Source organism: Mustelus asterias, chromosome 14 (genome assembly GCF_964213995.1).
Source record: "Mustelus asterias chromosome 14, sMusAst1.hap1.1, whole genome shotgun sequence".
NCBI classification, from domain to species: Eukaryota; Metazoa; Chordata; class Chondrichthyes; order Carcharhiniformes; family Triakidae; genus Mustelus; species Mustelus asterias.
This window is the reverse complement of record NC_135814.1, coordinates 70,611,197-70,637,396: the sequence shown is the minus strand read 5'-3', so window position 1 is coordinate 70,637,396 and position 26,200 is coordinate 70,611,197. Positions and strand designations below refer to the sequence as shown.

The 26,200-nt window shown below is 42.5% G+C and overlaps 1 protein-coding gene across 3 annotated transcripts in view; it reads right to left on the bottom strand.

Annotated features, from left to right (window-relative positions):
* The window catches only part of myo1b (myosin IB), a 294,758-nt gene that overhangs the window by 23,283 nt on the left and 245,275 nt on the right, over positions 1–26,200 (bottom strand). The window contains exons 21-25 of one of the 3 annotated variants that reach the window (XM_078228617.1): positions 19,598–19,666; positions 16,427–16,513; positions 16,035–16,121; positions 6,219–6,305; positions 1,831–1,905 (exon numbers count right to left, since the gene is read on the bottom strand). In XM_078228617.1, the coding sequence (XP_078084743.1) occupies positions 1,831–1,905; positions 6,219–6,305; positions 16,035–16,121; positions 16,427–16,513; positions 19,598–19,666 (405 nt within the window). The remainder of the gene's footprint in view (positions 1–1,830; positions 1,906–6,218; positions 6,306–16,034; positions 16,122–16,426; positions 16,514–19,597; positions 19,667–26,200) is intronic. The other 2 variants (XM_078228615.1, XM_078228616.1) reach the window with 2 other exon arrangements.

The window sequence follows — 26,200 nt, the reverse complement described above, 5'->3', positions numbered from 1 at the left end:
CAGGCATGAGGCGAGCAGCGCGATCCGCGCCCACCTCCATGCTGGCTCCCCCTTTACCAAAACCCGAAAATGGCCGTGATCGGGACCATGCCCGAAACAGGCGCAACAGCCATTTAAATGCGTTTGCATGCATTTAAATTGACTTAATGGGCTGCACGCCCAACTTTACCAGAACTTTCCCCTTTTACCACTGCGTTTGCCCATCCAGAGTCGGCTCCATATAAGTCCGATTCGGATGCTCCATCAGTGAGGGGTAGTGAAGAGGTAAGTGCCTGGTATCTGACGGCTCTCTGCTTGAGATCGGTTGTTTTGGGGGGGGGGGGGGGGGGGGGTCCACTTCCACTCTTCTTGAGATTAGTGGGGTGGAAAGGGGGTCCACTGCCACTCTGCCTGTGATCAGTGGGGGGAGAGGGCTGCGATCGGTCTGGGTGGCGGGGAGGTGGAGGGGATAACAGGGTCAGTAATGTTGTGGGGGTGGGGCAATGTCTGTGGGGGCTAGGGAGAGGCATTATCCGGCCCGGGAGGGACGTGGCAGGGGAGCAACATTTTATCTTTTTGTTTGGCGAATGCGCAATTGGAGGCGCCGATTGGAGCAGCAGGGTTTCGGGCGCATTAAGCCCCGCCCACAGGCTTGTGCAGCACAATTCGGAATTGCTGATATTTTTTCAGGCAGAGTACGTATGGGGGCACCTTAATGAGTCTAAAAGTCGGATATGAAACACTCCCAGTTTCAAGTCTGTCCCGCACTTAGAATGAAAATGGTAAAATCAGGCCCGATGTATTCTTTCTCATGGTGACCTTTGCCAATTCAATTTTCCCAATCCACATGAAATTTAAAGTCACTCATGATTAATGTACTGCCTTTTTTGGCCAAAGGATCTCACTTTGGGTAGCCCTGGCCGAAGTAACAATCACTACACTTTAAAGTCATTCTTCATTAGTGAAAACCTCAGGAATTGAAAAGGGGCTGGTATTGTATCTTAATATAATCTAAAATTGTTGTTTTAATTTAATTGCTTTTTCTTGCTCTATTAAGAGGAGACCAAATTTTCAGTGACGGATACTTGACTAAAATAACATTTATTTTGTTTTACAAAGTATCATGGGGTTCTTGGTACCCACCCAAGTGGGCACATAGGACCTCAGTTTAACATCTCCATCTGACAATGCAAAGTTTCAGTTTATATTTCAAATTCAAATCTACTTTGGAGTTCAATCATACAACCTCTTGACCTTCAGGGGAGAGTGCTAACGATCTAGCCAGATGGACTGGTCTGGCATCGAAAATTGTAGTTTTGGGATCTGGAATTGTGTTTTAACCACATTAAGAAGAGTTTTTTGTAGCCTGTTTGTGTCTGCAGATACCCTGAGCAAATGTATGGTTATCTGTTAAGACGTGATGTGGAGATGCCGGCATTGGACTGGGGTGGGCACAGTAAGAAGTCTCACAACACCAGGTTAAAGTCCAACAGCTTTATTTGGAATCATGAGCTTTCGGAGCGCTGCTCCTTCATCAGGTGAGTCACTCACCTGATAAAGGAGCAGCGCTCTGAAAGCTCATGATCCCAAATAAACCTGTTGGACTTTAACCTGGTGTTGTGAGACTTCTATCTTTTAAGACAGTATAGTTAACTTAACCCAATTGATTAGGTTAGCTTTAAACTCTAGATGATAAACTTAAAATAACATTCAACTTCACAGTTGTTCATTGTCCATAAATAATTGCATCTAATTAGGATACATATTTACCATGCACTGGAAGCCATCAATATGATTACAAACTTATTCTAAATTGTACAACTATTAGAGGAGAAATTTCTATCAACTTACAATTCTTTGAATGGTAAATTCATAGATCTTCCTTCCTGCATTCGCACGGAAGAATTTTCTGTATTCCCTCCGGATCTGAAGAAAAACAAATAGTAAGCATATGATGTTTAACACAGGTAATTCTTCTCTGTAGAAGAGTCACTTAGACTCAAAACTCTTTCTCCACAGATGCTGCCAGACCTGCTGTGTTTTTCTCCATTTTCTGTTTCAATTCTTTTATTGAAAACTACCATTACAATTGTAAAGAAAATAGTTTCCACATAGAATCTGCAATTGTCAGAAACCTGTAAGAACTTGATTTCAGAAATCACACTAAGTAACATTTTAGGAATCTTAAATTCAAATTAATTTGACACAGGGATACACAAGAAAACAATAATTCAATCAATTAACCAATAAGACAGGCCAATGAACTCTTTGATGAACAAAAACATGCACACAATCTGCAAATGGAAATGTTAGTGATGGATTAGGAACCAACAGGGATTAGTAGTACTGGTTTTCAGAACTGTTTCAAAAATATTGGTCTCCTAGGTTAATGACTTTACTCATAGCTGTCGAAGGGGTAGTTATTCGTATCTTTATAACATAAATTTAAGAGTTTTTAAACAACATTCTGTTTAGATTCCGGATGATTGGAAAAAAATCCAGAGTGTCAGAAGCTGTATCAAGGACCTCGCAGCTTTGGTGGCCATTTCCATGTTTGTATCCATTTTGTGGCAATCTCGACTGCTATCCCCTTTACTTCTTTGATGGGTATTCTTCATTTAGGTGAGATGTTTCTGGATAACGTGGGATTCCAGAAATAAATTCCTGGTTTACCTGGATTTCTAGGAGAAGTCTGATTAGGATATGACCCACAAATGTTCCATCCGAATGTCTGTCGCAAGAGGTTTTGTGCCATATTGCAAGGATCTATCATGTTGTAGCTAGGAAGACCGATTGCGCGGAAGCTTGGATCCCCAGGAAGCATATTCTATGTTTTCTTCCAATTCTTCCTCTTATTTGTAGCCTAGTGTCTCATGTTATGTTATTTTTTTTACATTGAATGCCAGTCATGGTACATGAAGCGATTTTATCAGGGAGTATGGGTACAGTTTTGGGGGATGAGGGAGGGGGTCGGCTCCCACTGAGGTTACTCAAACATGATAGAGTTCCTAAGACAATATCAAATGTGATGGTAGCAGCATAAGTCATGTTGAATGAAGGGGGATTTGAGTCTCAGATTTTGAAAGGACATCACCTGTCATGGGGATTACCTACTGTGGTGATGTCTTTGTCATGTCAGGTTCTGAAGATCTTACCAATGAAAAAGACCCCTGGGGGTTTTCTATTATATGAGATGAAAGGAGGCCTAATTAGGCTTTGAAAGATTTTCAGGGAGATGCAGATATTTGTCCAGGCTACTTTCGGGGATTCCTCCTTCACCATCATCTTTTTCTTGAGGTCTATGAAGGATGGACTTCCTTATGGGGTTAGCTGGGAAGTGTTCAACTTATGCCAGGTCATGCAATCCTTCTAACAAGACTGCAATAAAATGTACATCAAACTTTGTTCTACATTCTTGATTCACAGGTGCATTTTCTAAGCCTCAGTTATATTCATGAACATTAAGACTATGGGTGGGATTTTCCTCCCCCTCCATGGTGTGTTTCACGGTGGTGGGAGGTGGCATGCTGCTTGCTGGCAGTGGGTTCTTATAGTCCCGCCATTGTCAGCGGGGTCTCCCGTTGAACACATTCCTCAGTGGCGGGAAATCCACAGTAGGAATGCACCATAAGTGGGACTGTAAGATCCCACTTGAGTAAACAGCAGCACAATTACGGCATCAGTTGCTTTACTTTGCAACAATGCAATTCCGTTTAACAGCTTTGTTCCATTGCGAGGATAAACTGCTTTCCAATGGATTTTGAGATTCTCAGTAAAGCTTCATCAAATCCCCTAGGCATTATATTACTCTCAAAATACTATTGGACTACCTGCTGATTTCACAAATATTTATTAAACAGCATATAGATTTAAACTGCATGCACAATGCACTACCATTACTTCTGTGGGTACCTTCAACAAATCAAGCTCAAATTCTGAAAGTAGTAAAAACAATCAGTCAATCTGATGAGGTGTCCATCTTTCCTGTGAACTTGTATCTTTTCCCAAAGATGGGTCCAATTGCACTTCACAATGCCATCCAAATGTCTACCTCAAGAATCTCTCAAGAATGCTGCACTGCACTGATTCAAGAGGAGCGGTGGGACTTGGGCCCAAGTCTGTGACTCCCACACTGTGAGCAGTGAGGAGCAGAACTTGCATCCCCCCAGGAAGAGTAAGGAAACAATCAACTATGATACCAGTCGTTTGATTTTAATAGAATCTTTTCACTTGCTCGATGATAGCTAGCATTATCTCCTAATGCACTGCCCCTGCTGTTGCATTTTGCTGGAGGGCAAGAAAACGAGAAGGACCAACACTAAATCCGGCTTGGACAACATCCTGCAGCTGGCCAAGGCCATGACTGGAGGCTGAAGGGGCATGGGAACAGCAGGTCTGCCAAGGGTCATAGGTGAAGGGAGAACAAGCTGCAGAGGGTCCTGGGTCATATTATGCACATCATTGCTCCAACTGATTTTAACAATTAAGCTTAAAAATAAAGTTTGAACATGTGTACATTACCTTAACTGTTACCCAATATTTAAAAGCCTTTCAAAAATCAGCAGCATTAGCAATTTTATTGCAAATATTTGCAAAGGGATACTACTTGCAACCCTAGAGTTCCAAAAGATATAAAAAGGGTCCAAGCAGCAATTTTGTTAAAATTACAGCATTCGTTCTGTTGAGCGCAAAAGCATCTTATGTCAATGTCACAACCTCCTTAACTCTTAGTCAGATTATAGGTGCTGAAGAACCCTTTACCTTGGTAATGGGCACTTTAGAACAATCCAGCCATCAACTAAGGTTGTTATCGCACTAAGTGTACTTGCTGGAATAAATTAGGCAGTCACAGAATCTAGATATTCAAGTGCCAGTGTTGTCATGACGTTTCTCCAGCCATTCATGTCGGTGGGGTTCCCTGGTCCTACCAGCAGCACACCCCCAGTGCAGGTTTCCCAGTGGCATGATGTGGCGTCATTGGGAATTCCCATTCACAGCGGTGGAACCAGAAGATCCCATCGCCAGTGAACAATGTGCCACTGTGGCATAGTGGTTAGCACTGCTGCCTCACAGCACCAGGGATCCGGATTCAATTCCGGTCTCGGGTCACTGTCTGTGTGGAATTTGCACATTCTCCCCATGTCTGCATGGGTTTCCTCCGGGTGCTCCTGTTTCCTCCCATAGTCCAAAGATGTGCGGGTTAGGTTGATTGGCCACGGTAAAATTGACCTTAGTGATTAACACAGGATAAATATGTGGGGTTATGGGAGTAGGGCAAATATGTGGGGTTACGGGACTAGGGCCTGGGTGGGATTGTGAAGGGTGCAGGCTCGATGGGTCGAATGGCCTCCTGCACTGTAGGGATTCTATGATTCTACCTCCTGCTGACAGAAGGCCAGAGAATCTTGCTCACTGGTACCAAACTCCAAGTAATCTCTCAGTTTGCCACAAATAATATTGCAGTTTGGAGTGTAGCTGAATAGCTAAACAGTGAAATGATTGATAGCAGCAATTTTAGGGAAGTTAGCTTTTTCCAAAACCTCCTATTTATGCATGTCATCATGGAATCCATGGCATTTATGCATGTCAACATGGCATTGCAGAAGCAGGCCATTTGGCCCATTGAGACTGCACCGCCACTCCAACAGAGCACCTTATCCTCAGCCTATCCATGTAACCCCATGTATTTATACTGCTAATCCCCCTTATCTACCCACCTTGGGACATTAAGGTGCAATTTAGCATGACAAATCAACCTACCCTGCACACCTTTGAACTGAGGGGGGAAACCGGATCACCCAGAGGAAACGCTAGGAGGCAGCAGTGCTAACCATTGTGCCACTATATATACACATTGGCCACAGAAACCCTGGCTGTGTACACCTGATGTGATAACAAATAATTTAGCCGAAACATCAAACATGGAGTGTGTCTAATGTTATTGATGAGTTAAACAGTCAACGTTCACATGGGTTTTAGTTTAACTCTGAATGCGAGAGGACACGTATAAATCACTTGTAAATGTAGTAAATGTACTTCAAATAAAACTAATTTCAGCTAAAAGCGTGGGCAAATCAACCATGCCAATATTTTTACTTTTAATTTTCATCAACTGACACTGATCAATGACATCAATCAAACTAAGAGGAAGTGGTCTAAAAGTTAGTACAGTGACGGGTTAGTGGTTAATGTAGTTTCCACTTAGATGGATTGTAGAAGGAGGTTGTGTGGGGAAGTACCTTTAGTCCAAGCCAGTAAGCCCAAATGACAGCGACTGCATGTTTACGCCTGGCTTCTTCCTTCAGGCGTCTCAATTCTCTCCGTGCCTGGAAGGTTGTACAAATCAGTGAAGAGACAGATTGGTAGATATAAAAGAGAGGCAGGTAAACCATAAGATATAGGCCACTCAGCCCATTGAGTCTGCTCCACCATTCAGTCATGGCTAATATTTTTCTCATCCCCATTCTCCCACCTTTTCCCCATAACCCCGATCCTCTTATTAATCAAGAACCTATCTATCTCTGTCTTAAAGATGCTCAATGACCTGACCTCCACAGCCTTCTGCGGCAAAGAGTTCCACAGATTCACCACTCTCTGGCTGAAGAAATTCCTCCTCATCTCTGTTTTAAAGGATCGCCCTTTTAGCCTGAGAACAGAGAAGGAAGTTCCCAAAAAAGCATCGAAAGAAATGTGGATCAAAATTATGAACACGTATGCCACGTGATCAGATGCAAATATCAATGTATAAATCATATAACATGAATTGAACAACATTCAACTATTTCAGAAAACCTAGAGTAAGTCATCAGTTCTTCAATATGTGTTGCTGTAATCACCATCATGTCTGCTGGTTCCCATAAAGTGTGAAATAGTCACACTTGAAGCTCCAGCATTTTGAATTTCAAGTGTATTCTTTTAGTTCTCTTGATGGCTGGTGGATTGATACATTATTACTTGATACATGACTGCAGTACAGCAGTAAAATGTAGTGCCCTAGAAATCCATCTGCATTGCAATTCCTAGTTCTTTATTAATAATTTACAGCAATATAACATTCTTCTTTAAAGAAATATACAATGCTTCTCTATCAATATAACTGTTCCAATCATTAACCAGCTTTTCTAAACTAAAGATTAACAGTCAACTTTCATAAATAAACTGAACACCTTAAGAGTCTTTTATAGCTTAGTTTTCTGCTCTAACAATATTATTTACAGTATGACGGAGGTAATAGGGCATTAAGCCTCCATCTTGTAGATTTGGCATTCATCGCTGTCAGTGGTGGACTGACAAACTGCACGGGTGATGTGCATGTCACTCCTGGTGTTGTAGGAGTTGTGCTTGATGTCGCTAATGTTAGGTCACTCGTTGGTGATTGTCGATGTTGTCTCGCTATTTAATGATATTGACAATGAGCTTTCCTGTTTTTGTAGCTCGTGTGTGGATCAAATATATACTTTATTTCTTCTCATTTGCATACCAACTTTGGTTTCAATGGTGTATGACCTAGGAGTCTCAGCTTCACCAATTACCTTTGCTGGGTTTCAGGTTTTCATGATTAGATCTTATACATATACACTTTGTCCTTTCAACAGCTCAGGTAGGGATTTTAAAGTGCTGGTTGAAGTGTTGACTTCCTTCTACCTGAACATCATTGAGCTCTTGCCTTACTTCCTCCTGGTCGCTGGAAGGGAGTACTTTGGTTGGCAGAGTCGTCTTATGATCTCTTCCATTCAACAGCTCTGCAGGCAATTTCATGTCAGCCGTGAGAGATATAGATCAGAGTGACAATAAGGCAAGAAGTCTTCCTTTGTCCCTTGACATTTCATGAGGCTCTCTCGATGGGTATTTCTATAAACCAATATCCCCTTGTTAATGTGGTGATAAAGTGATGATGTTGAATTTTTATTGTTTAGCAAATTTCTTAAAATCACTAGCGGTAATTTGGGTTCCATTATCACATATTCTTTCAGAAATCCTTTACTCAGCATAAAGAATTTAAACCGCAGGCGTTTGCTGCCATCATGTTACATCTTTTGGTCCCCATAAGTTAGAAATAGTCACACTTTAAGCACTCAATTACAGAATTTTTACAGTGCAGAAGGAAGCCATTCAGCCCATCCTGTATGTACTAGCTCTCTGAAAGAGCAAGTCACTTAAGTGCCATTTCCCCACCTTCTCCCCATAACCATAAACATTGTTCCTATTCAAATAACAGTCTCATTCCCTTTTGAATGCCTCAATTAAATAAGCTGAACATAAGAACATAAGAAATAGGAGCAGGAGTAGGCCATCTAGCCCCTCGAGCCTGCCCCGCCATTCAACAAGATCATGGCTGATCTGAAGCGAATCAGTTCCACTTACCCGTCTGCTCCCCATATCCCTTAATTCCCTTATCGATCAGAAATCTATCTACCCATGATTTAAACATGTTCAACGAGGTAGCCTCCACCACTTCAATGGGCAGAAAATTCCAGAGATTCACTACCCTCTGAGAGAAGAAGTTCCCCCTCAACTCTGTTCTGAACCGGCCCCCATTTATTTTGAGGCTAGTTCTGGTTTCCCTTCTAAGTGGAAAGAATCTCTCTACCTCTACCCTATCCAGCCCCTTCATTATCTTATATGTCTCTATAAGATCACCCCTCAGCCTTCTAAACTCCAACGAGTACAGACCCAATCTGTTCAATCTCTCCTCATAAGCTACACCCCTCATCTCCGGAATCAACCTGGTGAACCTTCTCTGCACTCCCTCCAAGGCCAATATATCCTTTCGCAAATAAGGGGACCAAAACTGCACACAGTACTCCAGTTGTGGCCTCACCAGTGTCTTGTACAGTTGCAGCATGACTCCCCTGCTTTTATATTCTATCCCCCTCGCGATAAAGGCCAACATTCCATTCGCCTTCTTGATCACCCGCTGCACCTGCAGACTGAGTTTTTGCGATTCGTGCACAAGGACCCCCAGGTCCCTCTGCACAGTAGCATGATGTAATTTTTCTCCATTTAAATAATATTCCAATTTATTATTATTTCTTCCAAAGTGGATAACCTCACATTTGCCAACGTTATATTCCATCTGCCAGATCCTCGCCCACTCGCTCAGCCTATCCAAATCTCTCTGCCGACTTTCCGCGTTCTCCACGCAATTCGCTTTCCCACTCATCTACGTGTCATCAGCAAACTTTGATACCCTACACTCAGTCCCCTCCTCCAGATCGTCTATGTAAATGGTAAACAGTTGAGGCCCCAGCACCGATCCCTGCGGCACGCCACTGGTCACCAACTGCCAACCAGAAAAGCACCCATTTATTCCAACTCTCTGCTTCCTGTTAGATAGAGAATCCCCAATCCACGCCAACACCTTACCCCCAACTCCGTATACCCCAATCTTCTGTAGCAACCTTTTGTGAGGCACCTTATCGAATGCCTTCTGGAAATCTAAAAACACCACATCCACCGTTTCCCCTCTGTCAACCGCACTAGTCACATCTTCATAAAAATCCAGTAAATTCATCAAACACGACTTTCCCTTCATGAATCCATGCTGCGTCTGCTTGATCGAACCATTCTTATCCAGGTGCTCTGCTATTTCCTCTTTAATGATGGACTCCAGCATCTTCCCAACTATGGACGTTAAGCTAACCGGCTGTAGTTACCCGCCTTTTGTCTACTTCCTTTTTAAAACAGCGGCGTAACAGTAGCTTTTTTCCAATCAGCCGGCACTACCTCGAAGTCCAGTGAATTTTGATAAATAACTACTAACGCATCTGCTATTACCTCAGCCATTTCTTTCAGTATCCTGGGATGCATTCCATCCGGGCCCGGGGACTTGTCTACCTTCAGTCCCATTAGTCTACCAAGCACTACCTCTTTAGTAACAGTAATTGTATAAAGGACCTCACCTCCCACCAACTCTCGATCTCTAATATTTGGTAAACTATTTGTGTCTTCCACTGTGAAGACCGACACAAAGAACTTATTTAAAGTCTCAGCCATTTCCTCGTTTTCCACTATTAAATCCCCCCCTCTCATCCTCCAAGGGTCCAACATTCACTCTAGCCACTCTATTCCTTTTTATATATTTGTAAAAACTTTTACTATCATTTTTTATATTTTGAGCTCGTTTAGTTTCATAATCTATCTTTCCTTTCTTAATCACTTTCTTAGTCGTTCTTTGTTGTTTTTTGAAGCTTTCCCAATCCACTAATTCTCTACTATTTTTGGCCACTCTGTACGCATCTGTTTTTATTTTAATACTCTCCTTTATTTCCTTCGTTATCCACGTCTGGTTATCCCTTTTCTTACAATCCTTCTTTATCACCGGAATATATTTTTGCTGAGTACTGAAAAAAATCTCCTTAAAAATCCTCCACTGTTCCTCAGCTGTCTTACCTACCAGACTGCTCACCCAGTCTACATTAGCCAATTCCGCCCTCATCCTATCGTACTCCCCTCTGTTCAAGCAGAGGACACTGGTTTGGGACCCTACTTTCTCACCCTCCATCTGTATCAGAAATTCAACCATATTATGATCACTCAACCCAAGAGGATCCCTCACAAGAAGATCCTAATTCTACCTGTCTCATTACACAGTACCAGATCCAAGATAACTCGCTCTCTCGTAGGTTCTGTAACATACTGTTCAATGAAACTATCCCGACAGCATTCTAAGAACTCTTCCTCAAGCCCTCCACGTCCAATTTGAGTCGACCAATCAATATGAAGGTTAAAATCCCCCATGATTATTGCCGTTCCGTTTTTGCATGCATCCATGCTGGAACCTCATCACATGTACCTCTTACAGTTCTCCATAGTTACTGAAAGTCAATCATCTCGATTCCAGGACATCATCACAGGAGTTCCTCAGGCTAATGTCCTAGGCCCAACCATCTTCAGCTACTTAATCAATGACCTTCATTCCATCATAGGGTCAGAAGTGGGGGTGATCACTGATGATTGCATAATGCTCAGCATCACTTGCGACTCCTCAGATACTGAAGCAGTCTATGTCCATATGCAACAATACCTGGACCACATTCAGTCCTGGGCTGATAAGTGGTGAGTTGCATTCACGGCACACAAGTATCAGGCAATGACCATCTCCAATAAGAGACATTCAGTGGCATTACCAATGATGAATCCCCCACTATAAACATCTTGGGGCTACCATTGACCAGAAACTGAACTGCACCAGCTGTAAAAATACTGTGGCTCCATGAGGAGTTCAGAGGCTAGGAATCCTATGGTAACTAACTAATGCCCTGACTCCTCAATGCATCTACAAGGCACAAATTAGGAGTGTCATGGAATACTCTTCCCTTGCCTGGATGAGTGCAGCTGCAACAACACTCAAGAAGCTCAGAAATATCCAGGACAAAGCAGCCTGTTTGATTGGCACCCCGTCCACCACCTTCAATATTCACCTCGTGCACCACTGACATATTCGCAGCAGTGTGTGTACCATCTACAAGATGCACTGTGGCAACTCACCAAAACTCCTTCAACAGAACCTCCCAAACTCACGACCTCCAGCAGCTTGAAGGAGAAGGGTAGTTGATGCATGGGAACACCTTCGCCTGCAAGGTCCCATCCAAGCCTTACACCATCCTGACTTGGAAATATAACACCATTTCTCCACTGTCACTGGATCAAAATACTGGCAATTCCTTCCTAACAGCATGATCAGTGTACCTACACCACATGGACTGCAGCGGTTCAAGAAGATGACTCACCGCCACCTTCTCAGGGGCAATTAGGGATTAGCAAGAAATGCTGAAACTATGCAAAAACAAAGTGTAGCTGGTGAACTGAAATTGTTACTCGGCACATGACTACAGTGCAACAGTAAAACGTGGCACCCTAGATTTTACTGCTGCATTGCAATCGTGCTGAGTAACAAAGTGGCACTCCAAATGTACATTCTCATAATAATTAGTTCCATCTTTAACAAATAATAAACAATATCACAAGTTAACACATGCTGAATAAATACTAATGTAATTTGATTTCTAGATCTTAATTCCACCTCTGTAACCGGACTAAATAATGACACATATGTTTGTGTGTATATTTTATTGTGGTCAGCTAGAAATATAATATGCGTGGAAATAAATCATCATAAGGTTGTCCATGGCAACCTTCTGAGAAATATGACCCACAGAGTTTCTGTTTACTCATTATAAAGTGCAATCACTTCTTGCCCAATATAAAGTTCACAATCTGAACTTTGAGTGTACCTCTCTATAGTGACAGAAAGCTTTTACTGACATAGTCAAAGTCTGAAATTCCCTATGTTTGCACTGTGGTAATTGCTAGAATTTAACTCGCTAAAACCACACAGGCTACCAGGACACTGGCAAGCTTCCTATTTGGAACAGTCTATTTGTTAGGATATTTACACATGATAATTATCTGGAGCCAAGTGGAAATATTCCCAACGTCCAGTGACAAGCCTCTCCTCCGAGGTCTCAATAATGAGCTAGACTGATCAGTCGATCATCAACAATAGTGTATTGTGGATCTAGTGAATTGTGGATCTTCTTGGTTCAAGTTGGCTTTGTTCTGAATTATTGCCAGGTGTGTCATTGTGGAGTCACGCTTCACCAGATGAACATTAAATTATACATATTTGTTATACATACATATTAAATATACAATTCTGGACACTACACTTTTCAAAGAACGCCAAGGCCTTAGTTAGAGATGGGGGGAATTCAGTGACTAAAAAAGCAAGATTTCTCTCTGGCTAGGGAATTTAGTTCTTTTCATTGTGCAGCAGAGACGGTTAAGTGCCAAGCTCTGCTCAAGGGGCCAGGAGGACAGGTGGAGCACTGAAATCGGAGGGCTGGGGATGAACAGGATTTCTGCTCATTGGGGTTGTGGAAAAGATTCAAATTTGAGACAATTTCTGCTCAATTGAGAGGCTGAATGACAATAGGCCATTCAGCTATTTGCTCCTATTCCACAATCAAAATATATCATGGCTAATCTTAAAACCATAAAATCTTGTTATCTGGCATGCTCAGAAACTGGATGGTGCCGATTAATCAAAAATGCTGGTGAATGGAGAGTTACATTATTCTGGACATGAGGCAAGGTACTACTTTGTCTGAGGGATTAAGGGGCGAAAGCCACTAGGCAGACAAGGGTCCCAGTACAGCAGGGCATAACAGTGAACCTACCACAACTGACACTAAGACCTTCAGACCAGCTTTAAAAAGCAATCAAGTTTCACTGACATTGCTCTCAACAGTTTATTTTGTTTAGGCATGATAACAACATGTAGAATAAATAGTTGCGGGCATTGCTTAGCTAGAAGCCCACTTCCCAGAGATGGAAGTATTTTTTCTTGTTCTTTAGTTTTTAAACTGGAAGCTAGAGCAGTTGGTGACAGGCAGCTAGAGAGGGAACATCTCTCTCAACTTTGCTAGAAGAAAAGCCATACAATAGAATAATGGTTAAAAAAGCCAGTGCCAGAATACTATAGCACAGCTACTTAAGGAAACTAGAAAAATGAGAGGGGTTTCCAGAGTGCCTGAATTTAACAGGAACAAAGAAGAACTGGGAGCAGAACAGGGTACTGTTCATTTCAAGTCCCAGAACTGAAAAGGAGCTGGTCAGTGAGAATTCAGAATGATATCTGAAGTGGTTCTAAGGTTTTTGATACCTAACTACAGTTTAACAGACATTAATTGAAATATTTCTGGGGCAATTGATGGCTGGATATTGGAATTTGTGTGTGTAAAAGCAGTCAAGACACAGAAAACCTAAAGTTTAAAGTTTATTTATTAGTGTCACAAGTAGGCTTACATCAACATTGCAATGAAGTTACTGTGAAAAGCCCCCAGTTGCCACACTAGGGCCTGTTCGGGTACACCGAGGGAGAATTTAGCATGGCTAATACACCTACCAGCACGTCTTTTGGACTGTGGGAGGAAACTGGAGCACCCGGAGGAAACCCATGCAGGCATGAGGAGAACGTGCAGACAGACAGAGACCCAAGCTGGGAATCGAACACAGGTCGCTGGTGCAGTGAGGCAGCAGTGCTATCCACTGTGCCACTATGCTGCCGTAGGTGTAAAACCTGGAGTGGATTCACTAGTACAAGTGGAGCAGAAGCTCTGTTCAAAAGTGTCCTTTCGAAAATGTGGACTGGATTTAGGATTGGAACCTGCTAATGGAAAGCATTGTTATGAGAGAATTAGAGCGGTATAATGGCAAAGTGGTTAGCCCTGCTGCCTCTCAGGGACCCAGGTTCAATTCCAGCCTCTCAAGACTGTGTGGAGAGTTTGCACGTTCTCCCTGTGTCTGTGTGGGTTTCCTACAGGTGCTCCAGTTTCCTCCTACACTCTAAAGATGTGCAAATTAGGTTGATTGGTCATGCTAAATTGCCTCTTAGACAGGGGGATACGTGGCATTACAGGATAGGGCCTGGGTGGGATTGTTTTCGGAGCAGGTCCGATGGGCTGAATGACCTCCTTTTGCACTGTAGGGATTCTATTCCATGATTATGTAAGTGTAACGTGTTTTGAAAGTGGAGTTTGGGAACTCTCATGTGACAATCATCTGGGGGGATTCTGAGAAAAAAATCCACAGACACTAACTCAGGTTCAAAGCAGAGTGTGTGTGTTGGACCACAGCCAATCTGTGTGCTTTAAAACAGGACTGCGTGAGTGAGACTGTTGTAGATTCAAATGTACTGTGCCATGTGTATTAATCTTAAGATCTGTGTGTATTTGTTAAGCTAAGGGGAGAGTAAAGGAGCATTGTATTATAACCCATTCCTTAATGTCTTTTTCTTGTTAAAATTAATTAGCAATCATGTGACTCTTCCCTAATGCTTGATGAAAAAATGTAAAGGTTACGGTCTTTTGAGCTAAGGTTCCATTCTGGGATCTTCTCGTCAAGTTATATCAACTGGAATCGTAACAACATCACAAACAATAATTCCTGGAATTCCTTAAATTTCTCTAAGAAAACAAAAACATGTAAATTCAGCCTAGAAACACAGCTAAATCACCCATCAGTCAATTTCCGATTTAGGATTAACAGTTCGGTTTTTCTACTGCAAATAATGTTTCTGACTATCTATCAGGATACAGTTTTTTAAAAAGGGGTGGGGGGATGTAAAATTGAATGGTATGTGTACTTGAAATATTAATAGCTTATTAACTTGACATTTCCTGCCTAGGAAGTGCCTCAGCTTTGCTTAACTCCACAGCACGGGGGAGTGTATTCCAAACCACTGAGCATGGAATCATCAATTCCTTTGTATATAGGGAGGCAAGGAGAAGAGTGTTTTGATTCAACAATAGAGTTTTCTTCACGTTTGAGAGCCTTTGTAATAATTGTGGCCATTATAGCAACATTGCTAAATAATCCCAACTTTTAGGGAAGGAGGTGGAGGGGAGCCGGAAGACGGAATTGGCTCAATTGTCCTGCAGGTCACACTGCCCATCCCACTGTGCATAGGTGCTATTGACTTCTATGAGTAAGGCTAAGGTCAACTCATTGTCGAGTCACTCATCTCCTCCTGCTCCAGCTGGGCTGGTCTCTGTGGCGGAGCGCACTGGCATACTAATTTGTTTTAGCACTAAGACTGACCCTCAGAACAAATCAACATGGTGCCAACATTTGTAGAACGGCAACAAACAAATAACAGTTTTTCTGCATCTTTCAGAACCAGCCCAGTAATCTGAGCTGGGTATTACCTGACTACATAACACAACTAACTACTTGAATCACAAAATACATCAAAACGTTGAAATTAGACTTCACAACAACATCTCACAATCAGCAAGGCATCATGCCTTACTACAAATAATGGTCGTTAGTAACAGTTACACTTCATTCAAAAAGATGCAGTTTTCACGTCAACATGCCACATGCTACGCTATTCAATTGCATGCAGCAAATTAAGACATCTACAATCTAACTATTCTGGAAAGAAATACTGTTGGTTTCATCATGCCTCTATCGTGGACATTGAATGTGCTAGTTGTTAAAGAGTTTGGTAGAGGGAGGTGGGGACTATGAGAGTTGGGGTCATGAAATACCTCGTATCCAAGCCAGTAAGCCCAAATAACAGCAATAGCATGTTTACGCATAGCCGCCTCCTTCAGTCGCCTCAGATCCTGTCGGGCCTGTACATGTGTTTTCATTTCCCCCCCGCAGAATAGTAAGTACGGGGAGGAGGGCAGCAGAGGGAAAAAATGGAAGCATTTAAAAGAAATTAGCAAAAGCAAAAAGAGAAAACTTTGTTTTATTTTAAATAAAAGAGAATTGAACAATTAAGTGGTAAGAATAGAATTTCCCCCAGAGAGAGATGAAAGCAGTAAAAGTTGCTTCAATTATAAGTGATCAGGAAATAAAATGGGTTTTAATACAAATAATAAAGCAGCAATGAACACAAACGCCCTTCAAAACTGAAACCAGTAACTCTTCATACCTGAAAACCTCGCCAGTAGGCCGCAATTGTTGTAGCCGACTCCTCACAAAGTTTCTGATGTTTCAGTTCTCGCAGAAGCTTCCGTGCCTGCAAAGGTGTAGGTGGAAATAAACAGAGAAAAATAAAATAAAATTCTTTTAAAAAATTGCCTACTCTTCCTTCAGATGCTTACTGTTGCTGCCTGTGCCATTCTGACATTTCTTTAAGCCTTGGTAGCAGGATCATCAGCTCTCTGACCTTTCGCACAGTGATGTGTAAAGTGCTGTGTGTTTGGCTAAAAGCAGCTCACCAGCTTCAGTACTCCACTTTTGTAGCAACCCTGTTCAGAGTGTAAGAGGGCACTGGAGGAAACTCAGTGGAAGGACAGACTCAGACTCAACCCTTTGAATGAAAAGTTATTGCTCGTCGCATCCCAAAACCTACTAAAGTTTCTTCTCATTTCTCTTTTAGCCCGAACAAAGCTAATGTCTATAATGGAAATAGCGATCTTTGCACTGAGATGTATGCTTTCATCTTTAGTACCCTGGTGGCATGTATGTGAATCAGCACTGCACATATAGTAATTCAGGCATCTGCACTTCCCACTCCACACAAAGCTCTGCGTCACTAGCAATAAAGATGAAAAGTCTTCGCAATACTGCTTTGATATCACATATACAAATCAACTGCCACAATTATAGATAATCAGTAGGGTTTTATATATTTGCCTCCATATGTGATTTGACAATAACATGGACTAAAGAGAATATCTAAACAATACAATATCAGATTTTGTAAAAGCAACACTGAGAAGTTCACGTACAATACATGAAGCATAGATAATACTCCCAGCACATCAAAGAAAAAGGAGAATCCAGCAGAACATGAACAAAGTGGATAAATTGATGTGATGTTAATTCCAAGTGAACATGCCCTTAGCAAAAGGCAGGCAGCTTTACCAGTGCTGAATTACTTGCTGCTGCAGAGCCAGCAAAACCAGTCTGGACTGATTCATCTAACAAATCTGTGTGTCAGATAGGCAGGTAAGTTGAATGTCTTATTCACTGTATGAACCAGTGTCCCCTTACATCACCATATAATTTATCATTTATAGAACTATACAGCAGAGAAGGAGGCCATTTGACCCATTATGTCTCTGCCAGTGATTTGAAAGAACTATTGGGCTGAATTTAGTGTAAGTTACAGGGTTTAGCCCACTGGTGGGAGAACTGGAGGAAAACAAATGCCACTTCTCCAAGAGGCATCTGACATTAATTAAGTACATTCAGGCACTGAGGAAGGCAGTGTTGGTCCTCCCATTGAATTAAGTGCCCAGTTGGGTGAGGGCTGCCATCTGATTCAAAGGTCGGCCGCACTACATTACAGGTGGCTGCTGATTAATCTGAGTGGTCCACCCTCAACAGGTTCAGGACCAGCCATGGACCCTGCTTAGCTAACGTCCCCAGATAGGGCATTAGTGCTAGCCCCCTATGTACCTGTGGGAGCGGGCAAACAATGCGCCACATCATAGATGAGTGTCCAAACCACAGAATCAACAGAGGCTTACCACACTTAGCAAGATCAGAAGAAACTGCTTGGCTTAGAGACTTTGCATTTGCTAAATAAATAATGGAGGGTGACACAAGGAATCATCGGTGAAATTGGACACGTATCCTTTAGATACATGTCCAATTTCCTTTTGAATGTTGAAATTGAAATTCCTTCCACCAGCCTTTCAGGCAGTACATTCTAAATCATATCTTCCTGTGGAAATATTTCCCTCTTGTGCCAAATACCTTCATTAGTGCTCCTTCGTCATTACCTGTTAATGCAATGTTTCGCCCTATCTACTCTCACAAAACCCTTCACAATTCTGAACACAAACAACATGCTGAGGCCAACAACAAGCAAAAGAATCTTTATGGTTACCTGAAATGGCAGAAGTCAAAAGCTATTCACTTTTCAGAAAAATTCCCTTCCGTTACCAGGAAGTAAATGCAAATATAAATTAGATTAGATAGGTGTAAACTTATCTAACATAATGAGAAGATTTTTCTTTTCAACTGCCTCCACTTTTGTTGGAACCTTATCATCAGGATGTAAATCAGGTTAAAAGAGCCGAATCAACCATCTTCCTTTCCCTTAATTCATGTTCAATGTATAATATCGTAAATATCACACATCGGGCCCTATTTTACCAGTGCATCGTGCCCGAAAATGTGGTAAAGTCGGGTGTGAGGCCATTAACGCGATCCGCGCCCGCGTCCGCGCAGATGGCCACTTTACCGACACCCGGGAATGGCGGCGATCCGCTTCACGCCTGAAACAGGGGCAATGTCGATTTAAATGCATTGGCAAGAATTTCAATTGAATTAATGAACTTTATCAGCATTTCCCCCTTTACCACCGCGTTCGCCAATCCGGAATCGCGCAAAAATGAACCTGCTGAATAAAAGTCTGAATCGGACGCTCCAGCTGCTGAAGAGCGAGTTCAGAGTTTCCAACGGCTCTCCGAATCAGATCGGTGGTGGGGGAAGGAGGGAGGCGGGCCAGATCATTCTCTGGTTTAGGGCAGGGCAGGGGGGGGAGGGGAGTGAGGCCAGATTGTTGTCTGATTTTGGGGGTGGGGGGAGAAGAGGAGGAGGAGGCGGGTCAGATATATCTCTGGTAGGGAGGCCCGATCGTTGTCTGGTGGTTGTGGTGCGGGGGGGGGCGCAATCGTTGTCTGGTGGTTGGGAGGGGGGTGGGCTGATTGTTGTCTGGTGGGGAGGGAGGAGGAGGTGGGTCAGATGTTCCTCTGGGGAGGGGGGGGTGGGGTGAGTGAGGCCAGAACATTCCCTGAGAGAGGGGGTGGTTGAGTGAGACCAGATCATTCTCTTGGGGGGGGGTGGGGCGCGGTGAGTGAGGCCAGATCGTTCTCTGAGAGGGGGGGGGTGAGTGAGGCCAGACCATTCTCTGAGGAGGGCGTGCTAAGCCCCGCCCACAGCACGAATGGGACCCGCAATTTTTTTTTCAGGCTGAGTGCGTATGGGAGCGCCTGAAAGCAGATTTTTAAGTCGGATCTGAATTACGCCCAGATTCAGCACTTAGAATGAAAATGGTAAAATCGGGCCCAAATACCTGAATGAAAAAATATGAAATCAAAAATGCAAATATGAAAAATAAATACTTCTTCTCTCCAGGATAACTCACCTTCCATCCTCTGATGTATGACTGGATGAGTAAGGTCACACTCTTGAGGTGTAGATATTTCTTTCGTTGCTATGTTGAAGAAATCAAGGGGAGAGAAGGGCTGTTAGTTTCTTAAAGCAAACTCATACCAGGCTAATCCAAATCCCCACCTTAGACTGGCCATGGATGGATGATGATCTATTGCTTGATATCATTCCAAAAAGAGTTGGTGCCCAATGAGGAACTAAACCATATAAACCAGACCAATTCCAGCTTTCATTCTCTGTCTGATCTCAGCCAAAATAAAATGTAAGAGCTACAATGTGAGTCAGTGCCAAGGTTGGAGATGGAAGGAGGGAGGGTGAGAAAGAGAGAAGAACAATCAAAGCCCAAGGCAAAGGCAGTGAACACTGCTGGTAACTGCCTCCATGTGGAATTTGGTTGGAGACTGGATCTGGCTCGGCTGCAGTAACCCCACAATGCTCAATATTTAGGTTTGTGGCATGAAGTGTTGGGTGAGGAGGGCAGGTAGCTCCAATGAAGCCAAGACTCAGCATCTTCATAGGTAATAAGGAGGAGCTGAATAGAACCATTTCTGGAAATGTAATGAGTTCAAGTGGGAGGAGAAAAATTCCAAGAGCTGAAATCTATTTGTACAAGCCAATATGGTAAGAGTAGTTGGTATGAACAGGTGAAGAAGAAAGTTATTTTATTACATGATGATAATTTACAGATAATTTAGGCCTCCTCAGGGAACTCAAAATTCAAGAGAACAAGGCAATGGAACATCAGTGGCTGTACTCTGTTTTCATGTTTTTCTCCAATTATTTCGTCAGTGAGACAGGCTGACAATTGCAAAGTTGGCAGCTTTGATAATATTCTAATTTGACTATTATCGAGTACCATTAGTGACTTGACTCTTGGTGTGTTAGTAGCATTCAGCCGTACAGGAACTGTGTACTTTAAAACCCCTCCACTAGTGCTGGTATAACTACTGTGTGTGTGCAACATACAATCAAAATGAATGGAAAGTAGGAAATGCCTAACGTCCAGTAGCACCATGGAATTTTGGATATTATAGATGTGTCACTGAAAATGCAAGTACACATTGTACCCTGGGACACAATGGGCAGAATATTTTGATTTTGCTTCCAAGTGTTGTTTCCGGTGGGAAAAGTGGAGGGCAGCCCACCAACTGTCTTGCCGGATTTTCCTGCCAGCTTTAATCACTTGGGGGAAAAAAATGGAAGGGGCAGTGGGGTGGCCTCTGAGTAAGCCTACTCCATCAGCGACCTCAGCTCCTGACAGATTGCGCTCAGATCGAAAAAAATACAAATAGAACACCACACCCAAACCCCCACCCTCCTGCCATGGACACAAGAACTCCCCCCACGTTCATGGGACTTCCCCCACCAAGTAGATACGGGAACACCCCCCTACCACGGACGTAGAAACCTCAACTCTCCACTCAGGGAGCTTCCAATCCCACAGACAATAGGACCCCCCCACCCCCACCCAATCTCCCAATGGGAGGCCCCACCCCGGCACTGTCCCGTGGCACTTCCCCCTGTCAGGTCCCATTGCCCAGGCATTGCTCCCCACCCCGCTTCCCCTCCTGTAGGAGCTGTACTTGCCTGTGCACCTCCAGTTGGTTTTGTTGGACAGTTTCCCATTTTACAACACCTGTTGTAAATCCTGTCAACGTGACATCACGCCAGCAAAAGGGGTGGGGGAGGTTACTTCCCTATGTGGGGGAATGATGATACAGTAGAGAGACCCGTTAAGCATATGATAATGTATGCTTCTGGAGTTCCCGGCCTCTCATGGCGGGAACCTCTTTACATCATTGGCAGGGTGCAGGGACAACATCAATAGGCAATCGTCAGTTTAAAAACCATTTTGAGACTCCGGCTGGATTCTCCGCTCCCTCCACCATTCCCGTCTGTTGAAGATCCCCCCACCCCTCCCCCCCCAAATGGATCAATCTGCTTTGGTTATTTTGCAGGAACATGTTTCTGCAAGTGAGGGTGATGGGATTGAAATGGGGCGGGAAGAAGAATATCCCTTGAAATGTCTTGTACCACAGAAGAATTTCATTAAGACATGTTTAAAGTTCCAATCACTAATCTTGTAACCAAGGACAATATATTTTCCCAAGTAGCATGCTAGACTGCACTTAAAACAAAATCTCACCCTACATCTCTTTACAAGACAGACAAACTCACAACACTAAGTGATAAATGTAACTCATTACTGCAATGGTAACAGAAAACATTAGAATGACACAGGACAGACACTACCCCAAGGAAAAAAGGTTAACAATATCCAGCCTTGGATTCCCACAAAATTCTTGTGTGAAACCCAGCAGGTAGTCAACTGCTGAAAGGATTGCTCTCCTGGTACAATTTAAAACTAGCGATCTAATCCCAATGCCTTCAAGGTAAAACCCAAACAGTATCTGGCCTCTTACAGGTCCACAATTCTATGGGGAAATCGACAACACTTCTTAACCTTTGATATACCAGTGCTATACGAAGCAAGCTATTTGCTGGACTGTAAACCACCCTACACTGAGGGACTCCTGAGATACAAACACACACACTTCTGTTGTGACCTTTAATTTACAACATTCAAATAACCTCCCATGTGTATTTTTGCCATGGGCATGTTAAATCTGAGTGTGCAGAGACAGGTTCAGTCTTGCTGGAAACCATGGGGAATGGTTTATCTTTGTGGTGGGTGTTGTAACTTAGGTCTTGTACATTGGTTCATGATTGCATGAATAACAGACCACAGGGAAAATCTCTCATCTTTCCCATGAGGGATGCCAACAATATCAATTACTTAAGGAACTACAAAAAAGGTTTGTCTACTTGACTATTAATTGTCATACCAGCTTATGAGTTAATGGAGTTTAGGTTACATTCACTGTCATATTCAAGCCAAATTAAAATCACGTAATCAAAATAGGAACATCATCCTCAAATAATCCTCAATGATAAATGAACTCCTAACAAACTATTCTTTTTCAAAAAACTGAAAGTGTGTTTAGGAAGCCTTTTCTTCATGTTAGCAATATACTGTGAAACACTGGCTCAGAATCTGTTGGGAAATTAGGGCAGAGTTTAATTTAGTGTGCAAATAAACCAGCAAAGTGTGGGGAGGAAGTGATATACCAAGTTGTGAATTACTGAACGAGTTGCATTACTCCACCATTAATCACGTAGAAATGGGGAGCTTGCCATCAAATCTCCCTGTGAATGTGAATAAATTGCAGGACTTGTGCTGTTAAAACAAATTACACTGGCTGCAGAAATTTGGGGCTGGCATTTAACAACACAAGGACCATTTTTTAAAAAAAGTTTGATGTTCTTGCAGCATGAGGCAAATGTCTTCAGTCCAGAAATGGAAAACTGAAACTGTGGTCTTATTCCTGCAGGTAGTGAATTTAAACTTAAATTTAAACGTGTAGACATGCATTTAAATGTAAAATCTTTCTCTTATTTTTCTTTTCCGTTTCTTTTGCGACAATACTGTGCCTTTAAGAAATGTATTTTTAATCGTGTTTCTTTGCAACTTTTTTCAAGCAGCTCCGAGCATTTTATTTTGGCACCATAATGTCTGTAGCCAGTGTCCTCTAATTGTTACTGAAATAATATAATGCACTTTATGTTTATTTTTAATTTGGGCAAATGCAGAGTTCCTGGGGTTTTATGATCCTTTTGAAATTGTCGGGTGGAGCATAACTGACAGGTCAGGTGCTGCCTGGAGATGGACTTTTCTGTGGGAAATAAAACTAAGATTTGAGTTTCATTTTTTCCTCAGATGCTGTTTGGACTTGAGACAGAAAGCAGTGTCTCGTTTTTCCCTCTCTCTGGAGTTGAAAATTCTGCTGTTTGGGAGTTGCTGTTGGAAACTGGTGGAGGCAGACAGTGTCATTCGAACATAAGAACTAGGAGCAGGAGTAAACCATTTGGCCCCTTGAGCCTGCTCCGCCATTCAATAAGATCATGGCTGATCTTTTTGTGGTCTCGGCTCCACTTACCCACCCGTTCACCATAACCCTTAATTCCTTTGCTGTTCAAAATATGTCTATCTTTGCCTTAAAAACATTCAAAGAGATAGCCTCAACTGCTTCAATGGGCAGGGAATTCCACAGATTCACAACCCTTTGGGTGAAGAAGTTCTTCTTCAACTCAGTCCTAAATCTGCTCCTCCTTATTTTGAGGCTATGCCCCCTAGTTCTAGTTTCACCCACCAGCGGAAACAACCTCCCTGCTTCTATCTTATCTATTCCCTTCATAATTTTATATGTTTCTGTAAGATCACCCCTCATTCTTCTAAATTCCAATGAGTATAGACCCAGTCTATTCAGTCTCTCCTCATAAGCCAACCCTCTCAACTTCAGAATCAACCTAGTGAATCTCCTCTGCACCCCATACAGTGCCAGTATATCCTTTCTCAAGTAAGGAGACCAAAACTGTACACAGTACTCCAGGTATGGCCTCACCAACACCTTATACAGCTGCAACATAACCTCCCTGTTTTTAAACTCCATCCCTCTAGCAGTGAAGGACAAAATTCCATTTGGCTTAATTACCTGCTGCACCTGCAAACCAACTTTTTGTGATTCAGGCACAAGGACACCCAGGTCCCTCCACACAGCAGCATGCTCCAATTTTTAACCATTTTAATAATAGTCCACTTTGCTGTTATTTCTACCAAAATTGATTACCTCACATTTACCAGCATTGTACTCCATCTGCCAGATCCTTACCCACTCACTTAAACTATCTATATCCCTTTGCAGACATTCAGTGTCCTCTGCACACTTTGCTCTACCACTTGTCCTAGTGTCATCTGCAAACTTTGACACACTATACTTGGTCCCAAACTCCAAATCATCTATGTAAATTGAAACAATTAAGGTCCCGACATTGATTTCTGCGGCACACCACTAGACACTGATCGCCAACCAGAAAAGCACACATTTGTCCCCATTCTTTGCTTTCTGTTAGTTAACCAATCCTCTATCCATGCTAATACATTACCCCATAACGCTGTGCACCTTTATCTTATGCAGCAGCCTTTTTTGCGACATCTTGTCAAATGCCTTCTGGAAATCCAGATACACCACATCCACTGGTTTCCTGTTGTTCATTGCCCTCGTAGTGTCCTCAAAGAATTCCAGTAAATTAGTTAAACATAATCTGCCTTTTATGAACCCATGCAGTGTCTTCCCAATGGGACAATTCCTGTCCAGATGTCTTGCTATTTCTTCCTTGATGATAGATTCAAGCGTTTTTTCCACTACCGAAGTTAAGCTAACCGGCCTATAGTTATCTTCCTTTTGTCTACCTTCTTTTTTAAACAGTGGTGTCAGATTTGCTGTGTTCCCATCTGCCCCTACCGCCCCAGAGTCCAGCGAATTTTGGTAAATTACCACGAGTGCATTTGCTATTTCTCCGTCATCTCTTTTGTACTCTGGGATGCATTCCATCAAGGCCAGAGACTGCTCTACTTTCAGCCCCATTTGCTTACCTAACACTGCTTCTTTCAGTGATAATGATCGTTTCTAGGTCCTCACCTGCCATAGCCTTCTTGTCATCAATTTTTGGTATTTTATTTGTGTCTTCCACTGTGAAGACTGACACAAAATACCTGTTCAATGCCTCAGCCATTTCCTTATTTCCCATTATTAAATCCCACTTCTCATCCTCTAAAGGACCAATGTTTACCTTAGCCACTCTTTTTCATTTTTATGTATTTGTAAAAACTTTTGCTATCTGTTTTTATATTCTGAGCTAGTTTATTCTCATAATCTGTCTTACTTTTTTTTTCAGTGTTTCTGTCTCTCTCTCTCTCCAGAGGCTTTTTGGAAAATTTCAGGACTGGGGAGCCTCAGAGATTTAATCCAACATTGAGTGGACCAATTTACAGCAGGTGTTAAAAAGCTGAAGATCTAGCATCATGGTTGGTTCTTGTGATTGGCAGAAGTTATGCTAATTTTTATTATTATCTTTTAACTGTGTTCTTAAGTAAACTTTGTTTGATAAAAGATTCCTAGTCGATTACTTGAATCATACCTGGAGTGAAACACCTTATGCTCACCCGTGCCAAATTCAAATGTAAAAACTAAGGGTCTAGGCTACCTTCATTAAACACATTGGAGTTTCTGGTATGGATCATAACACTTTGAACTCTCCCTCTTTCTCAATCCAATCTTTCCTTTGTTTGCTTCATTCCTCTTTCTGTACCTAATTTGACTCTAGTTCATCCTCATTGGCTTCTTTGTGGTTCCTTTGTTTGTTTCTGGATCATTAAATCTCATTAGGTAAGGGGATAAACTATTTGTTTCACTGCTAACCCAGATTTAGATACCCGATGCTGGAAATCTGAAATAAGAGCAGAAAGTACTCAGCAGGTCTGGCAGCATCTGTGGAGAGAGAAACAGAGTTAAGGACCGGAATTTGCTGGCCATTCACGCTAGCAGGATATTCCTGTCCGGCCAATGTTGTACCCCTGCCACAGGTTTCCTGGCGGCAAGGGGTACATTCAATGAGAAACTCCGTTGAGAACGGTGGGACCAGAAGATCACGCCACCGGCCAATGGTAGGCTACCTC